The sequence below is a fragment of the Zonotrichia albicollis genome, chromosome 3, assembly GCF_047830755.1.
Source record: "Zonotrichia albicollis isolate bZonAlb1 chromosome 3, bZonAlb1.hap1, whole genome shotgun sequence".
NCBI classification, from domain to species: Eukaryota; Metazoa; Chordata; class Aves; order Passeriformes; family Passerellidae; genus Zonotrichia; species Zonotrichia albicollis.
The window spans coordinates 44,761,600-44,784,089 of record NC_133821.1 but is presented as its reverse complement, the minus strand read 5'-3'; the positions used below and the strand labels follow the sequence as shown (position 1 = coordinate 44,784,089).

The following is a 22,490-nucleotide window of genomic DNA, read 5'->3' as shown; positions in this document are numbered from 1 at the left end:
GAGAGAGGGAAAAGTGATTTAACTGTTGAGGAAGAAATGCATGTTTTTTCTCTAACCTTGGCCGAATTCTGATTTCTGAGCTACTGCACAGCTTTTGACAAACTCTTTCAAATTAAGTTCCATCTCACTAAATATACCCATATAAATCATCTCCTTCACCAATGAGCATAGAGTCTTTCAAAGAGTGATTTGTAGTTGTATTAGTTTTAACTTCTACAGAATGTAGTTTGTGTCAATGCTCAGGGAAAAGCAAGGCCTGTGTATTGACAGACAGCCTGGAAAATACTTTCTTGCCTTCAGCATTACAAGGGTTTTTAAAGAAACTCAAACTGTTAGTGTCTACATAGCAATACTTACCAAAATTGGTAACCTAAAGCCTGCTGCTACTAGTGCAGCTTTCTGACAGCCTAAGTCATCTTAGTGATTAAATGCTGTCTTAACCTGTGTGTTTTGATTGATGTTTCAGACCCTGAAGTTTTTGAAGAAATCTGGTCCTTTAATAAGTGAAGCCATCCGTGACAGCTACTCTCGGTGTCTTGTAGCTGGCTTGCTGTCTCCAAGACTGGTTGATGTCCAGCCATCCAGTCTGAGTCAGGTGGGTGTATGCTGGAAAATCCAGGGGGAAATATATCCATCTTGTCTGAAGGCTGTAGAGGCTACAAGACCATGATTTTTGATTGCAAACTGCTCTGAGAAGCAGGTTTTGACATACAGTTAGCAGAAGTAATAATGTTCTTCTGACTGTGGGCAGCCTTGAGAGGTTTGTCTTCAGTGTCTGTAAATTCCATGCCCGGGTCTGCATGTGGAAGCACTCAGTCAGTGCTGGGCACGTGCATCAGTAGGCAGCTCTCCCTGGGAACAGCCTTCATCCTCTGCATGCCCGCAGTGTCTCAGAGCCTTGGGTGCAGGGCAGTAGGGTTGCCCCAGTGGTGCCTCTCCATCAGATGTGCACTATTGCAAACACCAGCTTGCTGCACTAGACATTATTTCCTTCCAAGGAAGTGCTGACCAGTTATAATGGTGCTCTCTACCTGACAACTGCATCACCACTTCCTCTCGTTATCCCTTCATCTGGGAATTTCCCTTCCCTGTGCTCTCTCAAACTGATCTTTACCTCTGTAGCCTTTGCCTTGAGCTGTGGTAGCTTGATTTCCTCCTCTTAGACTGCCCTCTTGCTGCAGCACCTGCCTCACCTGTATCTCTCAACACTGCTGCATTCTGTCTGTCACCACAGTGGCTTCACACCCTGTCTCATGTGTTTTCCGTTTTCCGTGCAATAAACTTTGTTTCTCATCTGAAGGGTTTCATGAAAGAAGGAGCCTTTGTGATGAACAGCCCATCTTTCTCCAGGCAGGGTCAAAGCTGAAGGGTTCAATGGTCATCATGGAGTGGAGAGCAAGCACTAGGAAGGGGAGAGCAGTCTTCCCCTGTCTTCATCTTCCTGTCTGTGGGATTCTTCAGCAGACTGTGGAAATGTGCCAGGAAAAATAGCACTTCTGCATAGTGTGGCAGCTAAAACAAATTTGGCAAGCAGACCCAGCCCATAGAATGCTTATTTTGCAAGCCTGATGTAGGCTTTTACATTCTGATTAGATGTTCTGATGTCAACTCTGGTGTGAAATTACTTGGGATAGCAAGAAATTTTATGATGACCTTTGCTGAATTGTGACTATATTGTTCAGACACTGCATTAAATAGGGATTGCTTTTGAATACTAGAAAGAAAAAATTCAGAATTAGGATCAAATAACTTGGAATTTTGTTTTGTGCCCTGAGTAGTATTTGGCATGTTTCCTTGTCTGAAAACAGATTGCAGAAAAAGGTGGAAATATCCTGTATGTCTTCTAATATGTAGAAATTGCTCTTAAATGTCATGACTTTCTTAGAATGCAAACTTGTAAAATTTGTTTTTAAAAAATAGAGGAAAGAAAAAAAGAAAAATTTGTTGCAGGATCATTTCACCTGAAATAAATGTCTGAGCTTGAAGAAGCTGCTACATTATTTCCATGTGTGTGCATTATCCTTCTCAAGGACTGCCATGGCATTAGAATACAGTAATTGAACAGCCTGAAATTCCAGACCATTAGAACTGAAATGTTTCCCATTTTTTATGGTGCTTAGACAAATTGAAACCTAATGTTTTGGCTGTCAGAGCTGCTTCCTGTCTTGCTGGTCTCAGGAGCTGCTTGGCCTCAGCTTCACTGTCTCCATGCAAACACAGTGGTGTTTGCTCTGTTCCCTTCACGTGTTCCTGATGGCAAAGGGGTGTGCCCACAGTGCATAATGGGTGTTAGCAGGGGATGTTACTGCAAATAGTTAACTGGGACTCAGTGAATGAAGACTGAAACCCTGAGGCACAGAAATAGAGATTGAAACTAGCCTGCATGAAGTTGAAATGTCAGAGGAAAACGTTCCTATGTTCCTCAAACCAAGCAGCAGTCCAGCTTGTGGCTAGAATGAGGAAAGAGTCAAGAATATGGAACTAGCAGCATTTGCAGCTGATGTCTGAGTGGGTAACCAGTCAGCAGCAAACACTTCTGTCAGTGGCTCAGGTAGTGTCTGATTCAGAGCTACTACATGGGTCACCAACAGAAAGTGCAGTGTTTATCAAGGTGAGACTGAGAGGAAAAGTGTGTGAGGTTGTGATTTGCTTTTGTCTGTTCTGTGTAGGAGGAGCAGTTGGAGGCAGTGCTGTCAGCTGCTGTGCAGACAGGCTCTTTAGACCTTCTGACGGGATGCATTAAACACTGGACTTCTGAAGGTAATGCTGCTTCCACTGTTCTTGTGTTGTGTGTGTGTTTTGGTTAGAAATCATGGCTTCATGTCCTTTTTGTTTTCTGTTTTTAAAGAGCAGCCAAGTTCTGCTGTAAATTTACGGTTTGTTCTTGAGTGGACGTGGAACAAAGTGATCTGTACAAAAGATGAACTGGACCAAATATGTGAGTAGTGGTCTGGTTTTTAAAACCTTGAGTCATTCTATGTAAAGGATCTTCTTCAGTACTCTGCCAGTGTCTGCTATTGGTTCTTTAAGTGGTTCTTGAAGTCTCTTGTGGGTGTTGAAGTGTTGAAGTTTGGAAGTGTGCAGTTCTGTGTGGAACTGTGCTGAGTGTTGATTCAATGTTTCTCCTTGACGAGGTGTTACGCTGTTTGACGGCTCCTGCAACTTCATTGACCCGCAGACATTGCAGTCCCTCCAGCACTGCCAGCTGCTGCTGAGCAACCTCAGCACAGTCCTGAACTGTTTCCTAGCAGAAGCCCGAGAGCTTACAGAGAAAGGTTGGTGAGAGCCCTGCTGGGCCTTTGGTGTGATTGTTAACTTTTGGAAGGATGCTGGGGTTGTAACTGTGGAGACAGGAGCTGCTGTTGTTTTGGATGGTTGGGAGAGAGTCAGGTTGAGCTGGGAGGAGGGGTTTAAATCTGATCAGTTGGGACTTTGATTTAAGCCCCTTTGAGTTCAGGGGAGCAGCTTGTTGTGGAGTTCATGAGGCTGGGTAGGAGCAGGTACACTTGTTCAGCACTGAGCTGAGTAATCACCTGGGCAGCAATTGCAGCAGCTGAGTGTGGTATTGCTGAGAAGTGTTCCTAATTGTTAGCTAGCAATTGATAGTTGTGTACAAATTGCTGGGAAATACAATAGAAACTGAAATGTGTAATCTATAAAGGAAGTTCCTTTTGGCTTCTGATTTTAAAAATTGTTGTTGGCATCTTGAGGGATAAAGAGGACTATAATCTCTTTTACTAAAATAAAAATCTCTGCTATGTGGAAAACATAGTCTTCTTCCTTCCTTATCTTGCAGATAAGACCATAATTTTTAATTTTAATCTTTAGTGATTCTGTTTCTTTGTACTGTTTGGTTTTTGTTTTGAGGGTGAACAGTGGGTTTTTTTTCCTTCAAGTTTATAATTGATCCAGAGGGGCAACTGCATGTACAAAGAGTTCCACCATGGTGTTTTATACTTTGTGTTTGTTCTGCTGAGGGGAGCTTTGTAAAAATGAGAGGAATATCCAAAACATCTTATGCCTTTTTTTCAGGTTTTACAGACTTGACAAATAAGCAGATGGTAACCAGCCTCATTTCTTTGTATGCACAAGTGGTGATCTGGTTCTGTCGATCCAGTCTCCTTCCTGAAGGTTTAGGTAAGCACAGAGCCTGTAGTACCAAAGCACTTGAGGTTGTGTGGTTTCTGTCTGTCTGGACCACAGTTTTAGTTGAAAAATGTGGTCTTACTTCTTTAACTTGCTTTTTATTTATCACCTGTAGATGATCACATGCATTTGTCCAGACCTTTCTACAATTACCCTCTGATTCAGAGCTACTATACGGGTCACCGACAGAAACTCGAGCGCTTGTCAAGGTAAGACTTAGAGGAATGCTCTAGAAAGCTGCCACTGTTAGACTGTGTGAGAGTGGTTATTTTTGCAGTTAAAACCCTTTGTCTGCTCTCCTTGGCATTACACATAACAGAGCATGAAAGCAAACCTGGAACCCAAAAGGTCATTGCACTCTTCTCTTGGGTTTGTACTTGGGACTCCTGAATAAGTTCATTGTGAGCTAAGGACCATCTTTGCTCTGACTCCAGAATCTGTGACACTGAGAGGCTGGAATGAGTGTTTTACTCTGTGCAAGCCCTTGGTCCCTTTTGTTGCAGAGGCAAATGGGATTCTGATTGCTTGATGATTGATGGAATGGTTTCCCAGCTGGGAGAGGAAGTGGAGAAGTTGTGGCAGAGAGATGAAGGCGGCACTGGGAAATACCCACCTGTTAGTTTACATGTGAGTGTTGTGGTCACTGCAAACCCCAGCAGCAGCAGTCCCCTAAAGCCAATGATGGTGGAAGACAGGAGCATTAGAAAACCTTTTCATCTTTCATTTCAGGCACTGCTGGATCTCTATTTGCTAGAAAGCATTGAAGAAAGCGACAAACATGCAATTGTATCCTTTCCAGATTCTGTTATTACTTCTTCAGTGTGTGCACATAAAAGTTTTTCATACTTGTCACCTGTGTGTGGTTAATAGCACTTTTAAATTTATGCCTCAAACACAATGTGAGTGAACACATTTGTAATAGAATTAAGTCATTGACAGAAGCATTTTTAAATTTCTTTCTAGACTGGACGTTTACTGATTTCTTTTTTAAATGTTTTGTTGCAAAGTCTCTTCTCCTATGAGAAAACACGTTCTCTAAGTTGAATTCAAGATAAAAACCTCACTTAGTTCTTCTCAAATTTTAATGCAGTTACTAATTTTTTAAGACACCTCTATATGTAGCATATGACTGCTTGTGAGTATGGTGCCCTAAAATGTACCGTTTCAGAGTAAAAGATTTGTAACAGTGGCTTTCCAGTTGCTGATTTTTGCCAAAATCATTTGTTTCCCAGCCTTACTAACTGTTTGGTTTTGGGTATTTTTTGTGTGAAAAGTGCAGGCACACTGAATATTCATTGGGCAGAAGCCTAATTTTTAGGCTGTTGGAACATGCAGAATTACCTTTGTTGTTTGTTGGCTAAACCAAGAGTGGAGCCTGGAGAGTGAAGGGGTTAAAAATGGTTGTAGTCCCAAGCTGCCTTATTCAGACATGTTCCTAACATGGGAGGTCAGAAATGGAAGATGACACTTTTGAGTGAGGGATCCACATGCAGTTTTAAACAGTTTCAAGCAGTCAGTGCTAAGTTGCATTGTAGGGGCATCATAATTTGTGTTGGTTTTGTGAAGACAGGAAATGAGAATAAAACAGCTGTAGAACTTGTTTTCTTTAATAATTAGGCATTGAATGTTTAAGTGTGTTGCCTGTCCAACTGGTAGCTTCACTGACAGAAGCAGAAGCCTGGGGTTGTAAGAGCAGTATATAAACACCCAATATTTGCCTTTTTGATTGCCTTACAGAAATCCTCAAGTCTTTCTTTCTGGAAGTATATTCAGAATACAGTTTTGAGATTAAGACCTGCTTATTGATATAAGGGGTTTTATAGCTTAAAATGGCAAGATCAATACATTAGGATTTGCTGCTTCCTGTGATGATAATATTACTATGTTTTGCTAACTGTAAAGTGATACAAGTTTTTGGTCTTAGCGATTTATTCACCTTAATAAGATACTCTCAGACAATTTACTTGCTGCTGGATATTATGCATTCCTTTCCAAATAAAACAGAAACTTCAATTGACTCCTTTCCAACTGCCTTTGCTATCCCTTGGGGTCTTGTTAAGCTGATTCAAGGGTTTTGGCTTCTAGATCACAATGATTATGAAGTAAGTATGAGACAGTTGAATTAGACACACATTGCACTGCAGAGCTGTAACCAATAACAATTTTTTTTAAATTGGTACTTAGGTATAAGGAGCTATTGAAGCATTGGAAGCTTTTTTTTTTTTTACACTGGTCTGACATCTTCAGCAACAAGTTGTGATTTGAAATTTTGTTTTAACTACTTTAACAGGAAATTGATTGAAACAAAGGAGTAATCAACTTAATGCTTAATATTTGAATTTTCAAAGCTGTCCATGGTTAGGTTTACAGCAGACTGGTTGGGCACTGTTTCTAGAAGAGTGTTTTGGGTACTTTAAGCATGGAAACTGTGTTGATAACAGGAGCATTTGAGACAAAAGACTGCAGGAGTGACTTTTCAACCTAATAGTTATTCTTCCTAATACTGAATGTTGTTCTTGTCACTGTGCTAATACAACCAATTTTTTATAGTGTAAGTTACCAAGTAATGTATTTATTAAAAGCGATGTCTAAACATGGCGTTTTGTGAACTTAAAAAAATCTGATTTGTTCCTCTTAAAGCATTCACTTTCTTCTGGGTGGCTGATTTTTTTTTTTCCCTGCAAATACTGAAGAATTTTACTGATGTGTCCTGGATCAAGTATTTTCTTATTTAGACCTCTCAGTTGGTCTAACCCACATCCAGCCTTGCTGCAGAAAGTGTTGACTCTTTGTTGCATGGGTGTTTGCATCTATGGTAATGAAGCTGTTCTCAACTTGTCCAGAATTCCCTGGCCCTGCTCTTCCATCCAGCCACACTCAAGACAGTGTCATGGCAGCACATGAGGATAATCCAGTCCCTGATGTGCCAGGGGGAGCACAGGCGAGCCCTCAGGTACATGCAGATGATGAAGCCGTCCATGTCCAGCAGCAACGAGGTGCGGCTGTTCCTCACCGTGCTCTTGTCCAACAGGTAAGGAAACCTTCCCTCTTTTGGCATTCACATCTTGGGAAATGTGGAGAACTGATGGCACAAATGGGGCTCTCCACCATTTCCTTTGAGCTTTGAATGGATACCATCACTGTGGGGCATCTTTCTGGCCTCAGTGTTCCCATTCCTTTCCATGTCCTAAACCTTAACTGCAGGTGCATGGTGGAGGCTTGGGGTCTGTTGCAGCAACACACCACGAAGTTAAACATAGAGGAGCTGCTAAAGCACATGTATGAAATCTGTCAGGAGATGGGGCTGATGGAGGATTTGCTGAAGCTGCCCTTCACAGACACAGAAAAAGTGAGTTTGGAGAAGAAACAAAAAAGCCTTGTCTCTTTGGCAAGAGAAGAGGCAGAATGGTAATGATGTTTGAAATGTGTTATTTCTTACAGGAGTGTTTGGAGAAGTTTTTACAGACCAAATCTGGTGTTCACAACCATGAATTCCTCTTAGTCCACCATCTGCAGCGTGCCAACTACATCCCAGCACTCCAGCTGAATCAGTCCATGAAGGCTCATCTATTGGTAAGGGTAGCAGTCCTGCTGTGTGAAATTGTGAATTAAAACTTACAGACCACTATTGACTCCAGTTAAAAGAGTTTGTTTGCATCTGAGGAATAAATATGTATCTTGTCTTTTCATTCAGTTCCTCAGATCCCTCTGTTATGTATGGTTTAGGTTATGGAAGTTGTTTGTGTTACTTGTTTCTGTGGAATGAAGAGTACGTTGTATTTCATGTCTCATATCTGGCTTTTACCTGAGAGCAGTCTAGATGCTCCACAGGTAAAATGTGCCTTATAATTTTTAGTTGTGAGTTTTGGAGTTGTTTGGAGTTTTTATGGTTTTGGTTTTTTTTACTAGTCTGCCTTGCACTTACCCGAAACTACCAGGTGAAATTGATGTGTGCTCCTGGGTGGAACCTAGAACTTGCTGTGGTTCTGTGCAGTGGATTTGTTCTCCTTTGTCTGTAGAGCAAATTTCGGCCTTAGTTGGAAAGAGCAGAGACAGTCCTGTGCAATGAACTTCTGGTGAATTGTTAACTTCTTGCTTTGCAAATTTCCTTTGTCAGAATGATCGTGATCCTCGCTTGAGAGAGAGAGCAGTAGCCAGAAATTCTCTCTTAGACCAGTATGGCAAGATCCTTCCCACAGTCCAGAGGAAGCTGGCAGTAGAGAGAGCCAAGCCGTACCGTTTGCCTTCATCGGTCTCAAGAGAAGGTAATTTGAGAGAAGGGAACGAGGATGTGCAGCTGGCCGTCACTTTGAATGCACAAGGCTGATACTTCTCCCTCTTGCTTTACAGTGCCAAGGCCAAAGCCATTATCAACAGCCACAAGGCAGGCTAATGCAGGAAATGTGCATACAAGAGCAACTTTCATCAGTAAAGTTTTGTCCAAAATTGGAGAAGTATGGCTAGGAAATGAGGAGAAAACAAATACCTCACAATATCATAGGTAAGCAGCCTTTTATAAAAAGTTACTCTTAAGCTGCATGTTTGGAGAGGGAGGTGGAGAGAGAGTGAGTTGTAGAAGAGAAAGAGATTTCAGTTGGAATTGTGTTAGTTTTTTGGTGGGAAGGTAGACATGAATAAGCTTTGTTTTGCCTTTCTGTACATATATAATAGCTAACAATCAATTCCTCATGTTAGTGTTTGGAGAGTTTTTCTGCTATGATAATCTTCTCTATACACATGCACATATTTGCATTATGGCAAATGCGTTTACAGTGTTTAAGAAACTGAAACTCAACTTGTTTGTCACTACCATGAAGCTCTTGGTGTACCAACTTTTATAGACTCATTTGTGCAATCCTCACAGTAATCTTTTACCAGTTCCTGCTTGGTTATTTAAAAATAAGCAGAATTAGCGAGAGTGGAGAAGAGGCTTAAAATTGTCAAGTGAATGTCCTACATGGGATGTAGTTAGATAAACGTGAATTCTGATATGGCTGGGCTTCGAGGGAATAAAAATCAATTATGTTTGTATTTTCCTTCTAGTCCTAGAACTACAGAGCCAGCAGTCAGTACACATCCTCTCCCTGGTACAGAGTTGCCTGATGCATTTCTTGGGACACCTATTACAAAACTTTCTCAAAGGTGTTCAAGGTATAGTAGATCTACAGACTTTATATTTCAGAATTGTATTGTTTATCATGTATATGCATGTGCATGTGTGTATGCTTTTTTTTTGGTTTACCAAGGATTGTGTTGAATTTAGTGTTGTATCTCAAAGAAAAAGTCAACTTAGGGACAAAATTAGGTACACAACTTAAAATGGTCCTTGCATTGAAATGTAGATGAGTTTTCTCCACTACTGAGAATTAGGTCATTTGTGCAACATAAAATTGGGTATTCTTATGTCAGATGCAGGGATTTAGGAAATTAGGTATGAAATATAAAGAAATAATGAAAAAATGCTCTAAAGTGCCTGTCACTTGTTTGTGGGACTGATTGATCACCCCCTGCAGTGAGGTTGTATTTCTTGTTTCTCCTGTGTTTTTGTTCTGCATCAGCTGAGGTAATCACAGCATGCTTTTTTTCATTTATTAATTGATGTTCCAGTTTGAAATGTGTATTTTAACAGATTGCTGGATTTGGTGGTTCGTCCTGTTCCTTCCTGCTCTGTGGCACACGAGGAGAGCTGGCAGTCCCCGTGCAGAGCTTCCACTTCTTTTGTGGCATCCAGCCCCCCGAGAGCAAACACACAGCACTCCAGCTCCCAAAATAACCTGACAAGAGCATCAGAGTTGAATTTACTGGAAACTCCTCGTGTGGTCAAGGTTTGTATTTTAAAAACTCAGTGGCAACCAACCAAATGAAAAACTTGGGTTTGTTTTAAGTGAAATCACCAAAGTATTTAGTAGAAGTGCTTCTGGATTGAAATTTTCAGTATGCACGTGGTTATTACATACACAGCCCTTTTGGAAGCACTAAGTTGGGAACAGTCTTTAAGCAGGAAACTTTAATTCTCAGTTGAGACAGCTTGTCCCATAGCTTTGTGAACTAAATTTATTTTTATTGTGTGGAACAATTTCATCTTTTCACCTTATTGTGAAGTACCATCCATACTAATGAACTAACTTCATCCTCCTCTTTTGAAAACCCTTTCAATACTGTAAAATACTCTGAGATAAGAACAGCTGAATGCTTCTACATGAAGATGTGTAGGTATTTCTGCAGCAGTGCCACTTCCTCTTGTGTGTGGCTGATTAATTAAGGAGAAAGCTGTGTCTGTTTCTCTGCAGAATGGCTGTCAGATGCAGTGACTGAAAACGCTACTGTGCAGAGAGAAGTTGTTTGCCTTTTATAAGGAGCAGTGTAGGAATTGCAAAAATTAGTGGATAGGAGATAACATTGCAGAAAACAAGATGTCAGTCATATCCTTGTTTCCTGAAGAAGTAATTTTGAAAAATAACGTTTATTTTATTGGCATTACAAAGACAAACGAAGGGAAATAAAAAAAGCATGCATTTTTATCTTTAAAATGTCAGTATTTTTGGAAGAACGGTGCAGAGGCAAAACTTTCTGCTGCTATAAACCCAGTTCACAGTTTAGGGTAATTATATTTTTGTAACTTAAGCACAGTCTTCTGTTTTGATGATTTAACTGGTTTTAAATTAAGTGTTTTTATTTTTTTTCCTAGAGAGCTAAAGTTTTGGCCACATCTTCCGGTTTTCCTGGGTTTACTCCTCAGTCTATTCTCAGGTCCAGCCTTCGCACTACACCCCTAGCAACTCCCTCTGCATCCCCAGGACGATCTGTTACTCCTCCTCTACGAGCAAAGGAACCTAGAATATCTTTCAGGGAAGAGAGCTCACATGCAAAGTGGACTGTTGTGGTAAGCTGGCCTGCAGTTAGTGAGTTTTGCAGATGATGCTGTGATTTAATTTAGATTTATCTATATTCCTTACACTAAGAATCTGGATTGTGAATCAGAATGGCAGAATTTGGTTTAAAAAAAAGATTGTGTTATGCTAGACATTTTATAACATGGTGTTCTTGCAGGAACATACTCATAATAAACATCAGGGACCATGGTGGGTTTTACTCAGATGTTCAGATTGTTAGTTCACCTTTCAGCTGTACCTTTTCAAATGGTAGTGTTGCAGGAAGGTAAGGAATATAGATGGAGCCTCTTGTTTGGGTTTGTTAAATTTTGTAAGTTGAATATCTGGGAAAGTAACAAAAGTCATAAAGATGCATTGACTCTCAGCCTGTCATTTTGCAACGTTGGATTTACTTAAACGATGGTGAAAAGAGACTCCTGATGAAGAGAACTGTAGTGTTTTGTTCTCTCAGGCCTAAAGTTCTCGGGTTTGCTTCTTGCCCTGCACCACGAATAGTATCCGTGTAGTTTTCAAATGCAGTGGTTCCATCTTGACCAGCTGTGGTCCCTTCTGCTCCTGCATCTGTGCAGCTGGATTCTGTGGTTCAGCCCATCAGCCAGTTGCCAGCATAATGTGCCCAAATGGGGGGCAGAAGAAGGGCATGTGCTGCTATCCCATGTGTGAGCAGTATGTTACAAGGAGCTGCTCAATTGTAACAAGATGTACTCTCTCCTGTATGAAATTCTTACTAATAGTGGCACTGTGGCCAGATTAATTTGCTTGTTCCGTGCCACAGGCATAGCTGAACACCAGCACGTTTTAGTCGTGCACAGGTCTTTGTTGAAAGGGCAACCATAAAATAGAGAAATCTTGAGCTAGGGTTTTACTAGGCAAAGCTTTGTCTTCCTGAAAACACACTAGTAAACCCAGTGAAGAGCCTTCAGATGGCATTGTGAGCAAGACTGATTTAATCTTAATTCTTCAGTGTCATGGAAACTCAATAAGCAGTCTAAAGTGTAATAATTTTTACACTCAGCCTTAAATCTAAGATAATGCTAGAATGAGAATTAATTTTGCATTGGTTCATGAAGGGGACGTGTGGAACTTAAAAATATCAGTATTTGTTGGGTTTTTTTGGTTTGCTTTGAGAACAAGGAGACTCATGTTGCTGATCTGAACTTTTATTTTAGGTGACAGAAGATGATAAAGCACTATTTGGAACTTCATCTGAGCAGCATCAAGGCTTGGTAGAGGATGCTTGGTCTGAAAGCAGAACTAAACCAACTCTGTTTACTCTGAGCAGTCCTGGGGAAGATCGTGCTGAATTGCAGGAGTCTTTAGAAAGCATGGCTGGAGATGATTTGGAGAAGATGGATGTCAGCAAGGAAAATAGTAACTTCTCTGTCAGATCAGACCAGACTACTTTGGAGTATCATGATGCACAGTCACCTGGTGATTTTGAAGATGATGTCATCTTTATATCTGCTAAACCAGCTAATTCTTCCTCTGAAGCAACTGTTGATGTTCAAGAATTGGAGAAGGAGGAAGAACATGAAATGGTTGAAGATAAACCTTTCCAGATAGAACAACCAGATCCTTCAGGGCAAAGAAAAGAAGCAGGTATGTTTTCATCATGTGATAACCTAAGTTTCTGAATTTTTTAAATGTCTTCAAAATATTGAATTACTGAAGAGTGCAGCAATTAATTATGACTTTTCAACTGCTCTAGGCTTTTAAAATGACCTCTGTATTTTAAGTTCTTTTTTTGGTGTCGTGGACCTTATGAATGTGTGCTTTCCTTGGCTGACATTTTTTTTTGTGCAGTTGCAGCTGAAAGGCAACGTGTGGGAGTTTTGGAAAGGATACATGTTTAAAACTTTGACTTCTGGTTATGTTTTAGGCATACTTCTATAATTTGCAGGAATTTTTACGTTGTTTGATTGAAGTTATTCATCAGGCTTCTTGTTCTACTGGAAAGAACACAGGCCATCTTTGCACTTGAAGTCTTGGTAGCATTATTTTGTTAAGTCCCTACCCTAGATGACATGCATAAAGGATCACTTTAAACTCATATGAGCAGTTAAAAAGAAGTGATGTTGAATGCAACAGGAAGTCATCTGTCTCTTCATTTTGTAGGATTTGTAGAAGAATCAAATGCTGAATATCAGACCCTTCCTGAGTATAAGCCAGTGTTTAAAGCTGCTGAGGCTGCAACTTCTGGGGCTGGAAATGAAGGGTGAGCTTATGAAGTAGATACATCTTTGGGTTCACACAACATACAGCTGCTGGTTTTTCTGTGTTTGAAAGCTGTTTTTGACCTGGGATTAGTTCTTCCTGTGTTCTTGTATGTAAGGGCTTGTCTATTCCATCTGTCTGTGACCAAAAGTAATCTGACATGAATGTCATACATATTGACTAGCTGTCAGTTTCAGCCTTTTTCCTCAAATCATTGCAGACCACAAAGTACGATGATAAAGACTTCATTCAACAGTCCCCTACAGACCTTGAGAGAGTTACTAAGCAGATGCTCTGAACATAAGCCATGGAATTTTTTTTCTGAAAATTGTGTAGCTAAAAATGAATCCTGAGATTCCTGTAACTCCAGTGGGTTTATTTTGGAGTTTGAATGCTTTCTGACAGTATTTTTACTTATTTTTTGTTTTCTGTGTGTGCTCAACTAGCATCTATTTGTTTATTGAAAGGGAAGCCGTTTTCTCACCAGGTACTTTAAAAGCTGCAGCTGCTGAGTGATAAAGAATGTCAGCAATGAGAGAACCTTTAATTTCAAGTGGTAACTTTCACCTGTACAGACTTATGTTCAGTTGTTTCTGAACCTCTTTTTGTAGTTGCCTTCTTTCTGTAGAAGACAAATAATACATTATTCTGTAATGCACCTCTGTTACATTATTATCTAGTGTTGGATTGCTGGAAAGAATGTTAAGTACTTGATTGATTGCATAAAATGAGTTGCAAAGTGAATTACAAATTGAGTCACAAATTGATTTATGTTGATAGAGGAATTCCTAATTTTTCTTGTATTTTTTTGTGATTTGAAACTTGAAGATTTACAGTGAGAAAGTAATTTGTAAAGCTCTTAAAGGTATGTTTTCAAGCTTTATGATGAATTTCTCTCTTTTCATGAAGTGCAACAACCTACCAGGAGTCTGAAATGACCTCTTCATCAGAAGAAAAAGCCATAGTGGTTGCAACAAACCCACAGCTCGCTGAATCCCCGGAGGCTGACAGTGAATGTATGTTGGAAATGTTCTGTGTGGTAGGGTAGCAGAGCTCCTCAAGTGAAATGTGTAGTTTGCCATACCACTGTAGGTGTCTCAGATAGAAGTAGTAGTAGCATGTTACTGCTAACTTTCATTAAACTGTAGAGAGAACACCCTCCTTAAAGAAAGTCCTTGGAGAAAGTGCATAGTGAATCTTTTCATTCTTGATCAAAATATTGAGATGCTGGTAGAACTTAAAGTATTATAAGGAGACATCAGTATTTATTTTAGTGTTGTACACCACTACCAATTTATGTGCCCTTGGATGTGCTGCTTGATTTACTATTTTAAAAGATGATGCATCCTCAGTATTCAGACTCAAGCAACTGTCTTCCAGCCACATTTTCCTCTTTTTTTTCCCCTCCACGGGCTTGACAACTGATTTTCTCCTCTTTCTTCCTTGCTGTGGGGCTGCATCCTTTACCTTAACTGTAGTTGTCACAGTTTAGACCCAGTCGACAACTAAGCCCCACACAGCCACTCACTCATTTCCCCTGGGTGAAAGGGGAGGAGAATCAGAGAGCTAAAGGTGAAAAAACTCCTGGGTTGAGATAAAGACAGCTTAATAAGGAAAGCAAAAGTCTTGCATGCAAGTCAGGCAAAACAAGGAATTCATTCACTGCTTCCGATTGTTGGGCAGGTGTTCAACCGTCTCCAGGAAAGCAGGAAAATGGGTCATGGCAAGGAAGACAAACACCATAACTTCTAATGTCTCCTGCTTCTTCCTTCTTTCACCTGCCTTTTATGCTGAACATGATGCCATATTTCATGGGATGTCAGTTGGGATCAGCTGTCCTGGCTGTGTCCCCTCCCATCTCTTGTGCACCCCCAGCCCATTCACTGCTGGCATGGTGTGAGAAGCAGGAAAGGCCTTGGCTCTGTGTAGGTGCTGCTCAGCAGTAACTAAAACATCCCTGTTAACAACACTGCCTTCAGCACAAATTCAGAATAGAGCAGTACCAGCTACTATGAAGAAAATGACTATCCTAGCCAAAACTAGCACAATAGTTTTAGCTTTTGGAGAAAGCCCAATATATATGTGGCAGGATGGAGAACCATATTGTTTGCTCTTGCTAGCTCTGTTACTTCTCTTTGCTTAAACTTAGATCATTTATATAAAGGTTAAGATAAAATTCCATAAATCTCTTCTAGCTGTGATAAGTATCCTTGACAGTGAGGACATGGTCAGTGCTCCGTCTCAAAATCGCCTTGAGGGCAAGGGTGTGGATTTAGCTGAAGAATGTAACCCTGAAGCAGCTGAAGCCGAAGAAGTCCCTGTTTCTAGCAATCCTCCAAAAACTGAGGAAATTAATGTAAGTAAGCTATTTTCCCATTTTCCACACAATAGAACGGTTTGCAAATTGAGGCCTGTACTATTGACAATTTGGAGGCACTCAAAAATGTGTCTGTTTCTTGAGCTGCTTAACACAAGTTAAAAATCTCAGTGTTGTAAGAGCAGATATGTTTTTCTCTTCTGCATTCTCTGTTCCTATAACATGAATGGGACCTGTCAAGACTTAGGCCTTTGAGAGCAAATTGCAAACAAAACAAAAATAAAAGCCTAAACTATTTTTGAAACCAGCTAGGCATTCATTTGATTTACTTGAATTCAAACTTTATTTTACTTAAAAATAGTTTTAATGTTAAAGACAGTGAGAAAGTTACAGGAGTGCAGCTGCTTTGTACTGGTAACCAGTTACCAAAGGACAAAAAGATGTGGGAACCAAACTCAGAATTATTTAGGTGCTTAGGTCATTTGTTCCTTCTTAACACACAGAATTCCCAGTAATGAGTGCATTTTGGTGTCAAGAGGTGGAGGTATTTAGTAGCTATGTGTTATCTCATACAATCAAAATGACGCCTCAAAGCGCAGTGTTGAGTTGTTGGATGTGGTACCTGGCCAGTGTAAGTGCTACTGTCAGAACTATCATGACTGAATCTTTAAGCATTGGGTACCCAATTGTATTTTACCCTGTCAGAGGCAGTGGGTCACTCTGCTCTGCTCCACAGCCAGAGGGCGCTGCAATGCAATGGGCACCCCTGGCTGTGTACACACCTTGTGCTGGAAAACTGCTCCTGGTCATGGGCAGTGGCAAATGGTCAGTTCTGGAGAGAAATATCAGAAACAGAGCATGTGAATTGCACACAGGGACTGCTCTCATCCTTGTGCCTCAAGTACATAAACTCTCAGCTGGAGTACAAAAGCACATTGTTTCACATTCAGGGATGGTCTTAAGGGAACTGTGCTCAGTTTCATCTAGCTCAGTGTGAAATTAGTCTGTTTGGTATTGAATAAAGTATTAACAGACATTTTTTGACTTTAGGTTATAGAAGATACCTCAGAACCAGCACCTGAAACATCACCATATAGTGAGCTAGATCCATCAAATGTTCTTCATTATAGCTATGAAAATATAGAGCAACAGTTTGCATGTGATTTGCCTGATAACAAAGATAGTGAATGTGATGCAGCTGAGGGAGATGGCGACCTTTTTCTATCTCAGAATAATTTTACCTTAGTTTTGGAAGGAGAAGAAGGGGAAGCAGAAATGGGAGACCCTACATCAGCAGATGCTTCTAAACCAGATGACACAACAAAAGAAGAAAAGCCTGTGACCAGTTTAGGAAATTCTGAAAGCCAGGAACATGTTACAAACTCAGTGTCCACTGTAACTGGTGATCAGGAATCTCAAAATATTGCAGAGTCACTCCCATATGTGCCTGAACCTATTAAGGTTGCCATTGCTGAGAACTTACTGGATGTAATCAAGGACACGAGAAGTAAAGAATTTACATCTGAAGTTGTAGAACAATCAATCCATGAAACCATAGGTAAAAAGGTAACTAGATTCCAGAAGGCAAAAGCTCCTTTAACACCTGTGCTAGAAGCAGTGGGAGAGGAAACCAGCAGACACCATTATGGCACTGCTCCACGAACACGCACAAGGGGACGGCTGGGTAGAGGTCTGGGTGTTCTGTCAGCAGACACTCAGCAGCTGCTGAAGACAGACAGCCCTGCTCTGCTTGGCCTGTCTCCTCGGAGAAGTACCAGGCTAACAAAAGAAGCCCCTCAGACTCCCAGGCTCCAGACAGAGGAAAATGTTCAAGAGGAGCAAACACCTGTGACACCTGTTACTCCTAGGAGAGGTAGGAAACCTAAACTGTCCAATTTAGAAAAAACAGAGAGCAGCCTTTCTGATGGACAAACCTTGTCTGACAGTACACGGCCTGTTACTCCCAGGAGAGGATTAAGGAGAGCAAAGGAAGCTGCATCTGAACTCCAAGAACAGCCTAATGAGGAAACGCCTCTTGCTGAAGGCAGCATTACTGCTTCTTTCACTTCCAGAAGGACTAAAGGAGGAAAAAGTTTAGGTGGAAGTCCAGAAACTGGCAAGACTGATACTGATCATCAAGTAAAATCAGCCGTCAGTCCCAGTAGAAGTGCCAGAAAGATGAAAAGCTTTAGTTTACAGTTTACTGAAGATACTGTCAAGGATCAACAGGTGCAGCTTAGTGACCAACTCCTTTTACCAGTGCCAAGTAAAAGAGGCAGAAGAAGAAAGATTAGTTCATCAGAAGTTTCAGAAAATTCTGATCTTGATGTGTCTAAATCATCTGTTCCTCAAACAGAATTTAAACTTCCTGTCACACCTAGAAGAAGTGCTAGGAAGGCGGCACAAAATGTCGTGGCAGACCAAGAATCTGCCTCTTCTCAGGAAGACATACATTCAGGTGTGAAGGTAGAAGCCCTTCATACTCCTAAGAGAAAAACTAGAAGAGTGCCACCAGAGAACCCAGAAAAAGTGGATACTCATGAACAAACTCCTGCAGAGCCAAGTGAGGAGCCAGCCACACCCAGGACTACAGTGAGGACAGGGCGGCGGGGCAGGAAGAGGAGATCAGTGTCAGTAGAGACCCCCCAGGGACCTGGGGGCAGTCCTTTGCTGCTGGAAGACATAAATCCCTCAGGACAAGATCAGACATCCAGAGCTCTGACAGATCGGGTTACGAGGACCAGATCCCGCAGGACTGCCATCCATCAGAAACTGGCTGTTGAGGAAAATGAGGCTTTCCTTTTCTCTCCTCCTCTCACAAAGCTGACAAAGAAATTTGAAGGTAGGTGCACTGTGTTTATATGCAAAAGAGGGCATAGCCTCTTCTTTAAACCACTGAAAACAAACTGTGAGGATGGCTTTAAGTATTGTAAAAAATGTAAGCATGCGAAAGAAAAATTTGCCAAGAGGCAGTTCACCTTTTGGCTGAAGTCTGTGTGACTGCCTGCTTAGTTCTGGTAGAAATAGATTATGAAGCTGATCTAAGCCATGAAATTAAATTTAAGCTATATTTTTGTTAGGAACTTGATTTCGGTCACATTTTGAAAACCAGAGATTATTTGTGAATATGTGATTGCCACCCCTTCCCCCCCAACAGAGATATAAAGGATGTGTGTTTCCGAATTCTGTTCAGTTTTCAAGTTCAGATGAGGTGCATCTTCCAACAAACTGTACAGTTGTTTAATTATGTGATTCTTTTTCATGAGTGTATACTTTGTCAGTGAAATTACTGTACCCAGGAGTTTCTTAATTAGAGTACATGATAATTTTTTTTTTTAATACCTAAGGATTGTTGATGCCTCTGGAGTATAATACCTGATTATTATATTATTGTAGGTGCTGGTAAAATCACTACATTGGCTTAGTTTTGTTTCACAATTTTTGTGGTAAAAGAATGAATCCCAAGAGGCAGTTACTGGGGGGAAAATGCCTGTGCATGGAGTGTTTATAAAGCTGATTGAACCTTTATTTTGGGAAGCTATTGTCCTCTTATTTGTCAGCTGTATACTGTCCCTCATGTATAATGTATGTGCATGCTAACAATGCATTGTCATTTTAGCTGGAAAAACAGACCATCCTGTGCAGTTCCAGGATTTGGACCCGGATTTGTCTTCTCAATTTGTCTTTTCACCCCCTCTTTTGAGGTCAAGGAGAAAAACTGTAGCTAGCATTTCCCGAATTGTGAAAGAAGCAGTAAGTAAAAAGTCCAGTTGTCCCATGTTCTTGATTTAATTCTGTACCATTTTTTTGAGATCATGCTTTGCCCTTTTCATTGGAAGCATTTCTAAAAAGAGCTTTAAATGAATCAGCTAAAAATTTTATTGATTTTCTTCATGAAAACTAGCTACGAAAGTCAGTTTTGAATCTATGTAAATCAAGAATTGATAAATACTGTTTTGCTTTTAGCAAAAGGCACAGTGGCTCTCTTTAAACTTGCTTTGTATGTTATCTGTTAATTTCAGAATTTTAACTTTTAGGATGGTAAAATAATTTGATGTGGAAGGTTTGTTTTTGCAAACAAAGGGTACTTTTGGGAATAACTTTGGCATGATTTTGTAATGAAAAAAAATTATTATTCCATAGACATCTAAGAACTTGTTCATGAGTAACATTTTTGTTGTTTTAACATAGGAGCTTCCAGCTAAAGAGGAAGAGGATACCAAATCCATAGAGGCCGGGGTAAAGCAAAAATTGAAGAGAGGTAGAACTCCAAAATCAGAAATGAAGAAAGGAAGCAAGTATGAAATAAGTTTTGAACAGTTATTTGCATTTCGTAATGTGATGGTGACTCGGCTGTTAAGTGCCTAACTACTTCTTCCTCACTTGGCTGTGCAGGTTTTCTCTCACTCCATCAACCTGTCCAGCTCAGCCTGCTGGTCTAATAGGCACCTTTCCCCATTCATGGGTATGGTTTGCTAATGGACATGGAAGAGGGAGGGAATAGAAAAGGGCAGGTGGATACTAATTGCAGTGATGACATTGCAATGCTCTTTCATTGTCTTGTTCCACCTTATGAACTCACACTCTTCCAGTTTGGCTTCTCATACAAGGTGGGAGATGGCCAGACAAGGAATAAAGGGAATGTGGAAGCCAAACAAACCTGATTTATGTACCTTTTTTACCTTAATTCTATCTACAAAGAGAATGCATTTATTTTTTTAATTGATTTTGGAATTCCGTGTAATTTTTTTTCCTCGATTAAATGCTGTTAGTACTAAAAAATTGATTTGATGCCTGTCCGTCTTTTTAGAACCACAAAAGATTCTTGGTCACCTCCACCAGTTGAAATAAAATTCATCTCTCCTTTTGGAAGTCCAGTGGATGGAACAAAAACCAAGCAGAAAGAAACTACAGATGCAGCAGGGAAGACCCTAAGAAAGAACAAAAAAAGACTGTCTAATTTTCCAAAGCCAGTTGTGCGCCGGAAGATGCTGTAACTGTTTTTTTTTTAAGTTTATAATGTACACCACTGTTTGTAAAGTCATCAAAATTGTGTGAATTAGTAAAAAGAAGAAAAATCATCTAATTTGGAAGAGATAATTTATATAAATTATTGTAAAATTTCATAAAAAATGGTCTTCAGTAAGTAACTCCATATGGAGTGTGATTTCCTCAGTCAATGCAGTTTTCTATTTTATATTAAGACTTCATACATTTATATAATATGTAAATACAGCTTATTTTAGGAATGTTAAATAAAAATGTATACTTCACAATGTGCTTACTGTCTGATAGCTTTTTGAGGGAATATTGGGTTGAATGACCTGTATTGCTCAGAACTTTTAATGTTGGTTTGTGGGAGTTACAGACTCCCAAAAGTGATTCCAAAAGCTTTTAAAAATTTTTTTAGAATTCCTGTAACAAGTAAACATTTTAAATATACTAGTTTTAATTTTAAAATTACATTTGACCTTCTGGAACAAATAATTGGACTTACAATACAAACTGGTAATTCTTTACATTCACGGTTAATTTGTACTGTATTGAAGTCAGAATGTAAACAATTGTGTTTTAAGCTGTGCAATATATTTTTTTTGTATTTGTCTTAAACTTTGGGAAAGCTGCTCTTTAGTTCATAAAACCAGATCACACCTCAGATGTGTCATTATTTCTTAAAATCTGTTGTCAGCAAAAAGTTAACTGTACACATGGTTTGATGCTTACAATAGCATATCAGATTTAAAGGGATACTACCCAGATACTTTGAAATTTGAGCCAAAATTATTTTCATAATATGACTGCTACTATAATTGAAATGCTTACTGTCTGTAAACATGCTTTACAGTATTTGAAACTTGCATATCACAGCACTGAAAATCTGATGGTAAAGCCTATATAATAGTCTGAAAAAGGTACAAAAATGTACAGAAATCTTAGTTAGAAACCGTATTTTTGAATACTTATTTCATTAACAGTGTTGGGTTAAGAAGTATATGTCCCTATGAAGTTTCAATTTGTATAAATAAAGTCACAAACCTATTCTTTTAAAAGCAGACATGGAAGTACTATTTTGATGTGCAGTCTTTTAGACAATGGATTATTTTTCTGTATGTTAATTTATATATGGATGCAACTTTGAAGACTACAGAATGGTGGAACCTGATATTAAACTTTTCAATTAGTAAAAACTACTACAGTTATTCAAGACATAAGTTATTTATTAACTAATATCTTGTACATAGTGAATGAATGTATTAATTATAGACTAAGCTTGTAAAAGAAGATTGCTCTGGGGCTGTGATTTTTCTGTCTCAGAACAGATCTTTCTAGAGAAGCAATTGCATGCACTTGAATATTTTTCTCCTTGGGGAAGTATTCATGACTGAATGAAAGCTTAAAAAAGAGTCAAAAGTTAAAAATGTGAAAGTGGCAGTAAATTGAGACCTTTGAGTCAAGTTAGTAATTATTTTTTCTGTTTACTTTGTACATGAGTGACTATAAATATGGTCAAAGAGGAAAGGGGAGGGAAGTTTAGCAATTTTTATATTCATATTTCTCAGAAGTGCAGTCAGTAGCTCAAAATGGGGTAAAAGGTCAAATTTTCAATATTGGAATAGAATAGAGATGACAAATCTGACTTCTTTTTGTAGCGTGCAAGAGTATTTATAAAATACTCTGATTGTTGTCAAATTGAATTGACTGATGAAATGCTAGTGAAGATTGCTTAATAGGGTTTTGATGCATTTCTGTAATTTATCCTTATATATGTATATTTTTTGTATGAAAATTATTTAGAAAAATGAAAATATAGCATTAGCTGATTTTATTAGTTTTTAGCGTCTATTTTATTTACACCTCAGCTAAAATATTTGTCTGTGCTTAGGAAGAAAGCAAGTAACAGCAAAAGACAATTGGCAATA

General features: G+C 39.5%; 1 protein-coding gene across 3 annotated transcripts in view; it reads left to right on the top strand.

Annotated features, from left to right (window-relative positions):
• Positions 1–21,761, top strand: part of LOC102060825 (protein ELYS) — a 41,130-nt gene extending 19,369 nt beyond the window's left edge. For all 3 annotated transcript variants that reach the window (XM_074537280.1, XM_074537281.1, XM_074537282.1), the window contains exons 12-36: positions 467–595; positions 2,670–2,760; positions 2,849–2,938; positions 3,135–3,275; positions 4,033–4,137; positions 4,262–4,355; positions 4,650–4,773; positions 4,876–4,932; positions 6,102–6,248; positions 6,990–7,177; positions 7,351–7,495; positions 7,588–7,719; positions 8,264–8,411; positions 8,497–8,647; positions 9,190–9,297; positions 9,776–9,971; positions 10,835–11,029; positions 12,209–12,638; positions 13,155–13,254; positions 14,163–14,269; positions 15,449–15,609; positions 16,621–18,412; positions 19,190–19,323; positions 19,762–19,868; positions 20,381–21,761. In XM_074537280.1, the coding sequence (XP_074393381.1) occupies positions 467–595; positions 2,670–2,760; positions 2,849–2,938; positions 3,135–3,275; positions 4,033–4,137; positions 4,262–4,355; positions 4,650–4,773; positions 4,876–4,932; positions 6,102–6,248; positions 6,990–7,177; positions 7,351–7,495; positions 7,588–7,719; positions 8,264–8,411; positions 8,497–8,647; positions 9,190–9,297; positions 9,776–9,971; positions 10,835–11,029; positions 12,209–12,638; positions 13,155–13,254; positions 14,163–14,269; positions 15,449–15,609; positions 16,621–18,412; positions 19,190–19,323; positions 19,762–19,868; positions 20,381–20,567 (5,259 nt within the window). In that variant the 3' untranslated portion in view covers positions 20,568–21,761. The remainder of the gene's footprint in view (positions 1–466; positions 596–2,669; positions 2,761–2,848; positions 2,939–3,134; positions 3,276–4,032; positions 4,138–4,261; positions 4,356–4,649; positions 4,774–4,875; positions 4,933–6,101; positions 6,249–6,989; positions 7,178–7,350; positions 7,496–7,587; positions 7,720–8,263; positions 8,412–8,496; positions 8,648–9,189; positions 9,298–9,775; positions 9,972–10,834; positions 11,030–12,208; positions 12,639–13,154; positions 13,255–14,162; positions 14,270–15,448; positions 15,610–16,620; positions 18,413–19,189; positions 19,324–19,761; positions 19,869–20,380) is intronic.
• The last annotated feature ends 729 nt before the right edge of the window (positions 21,762–22,490 follow it).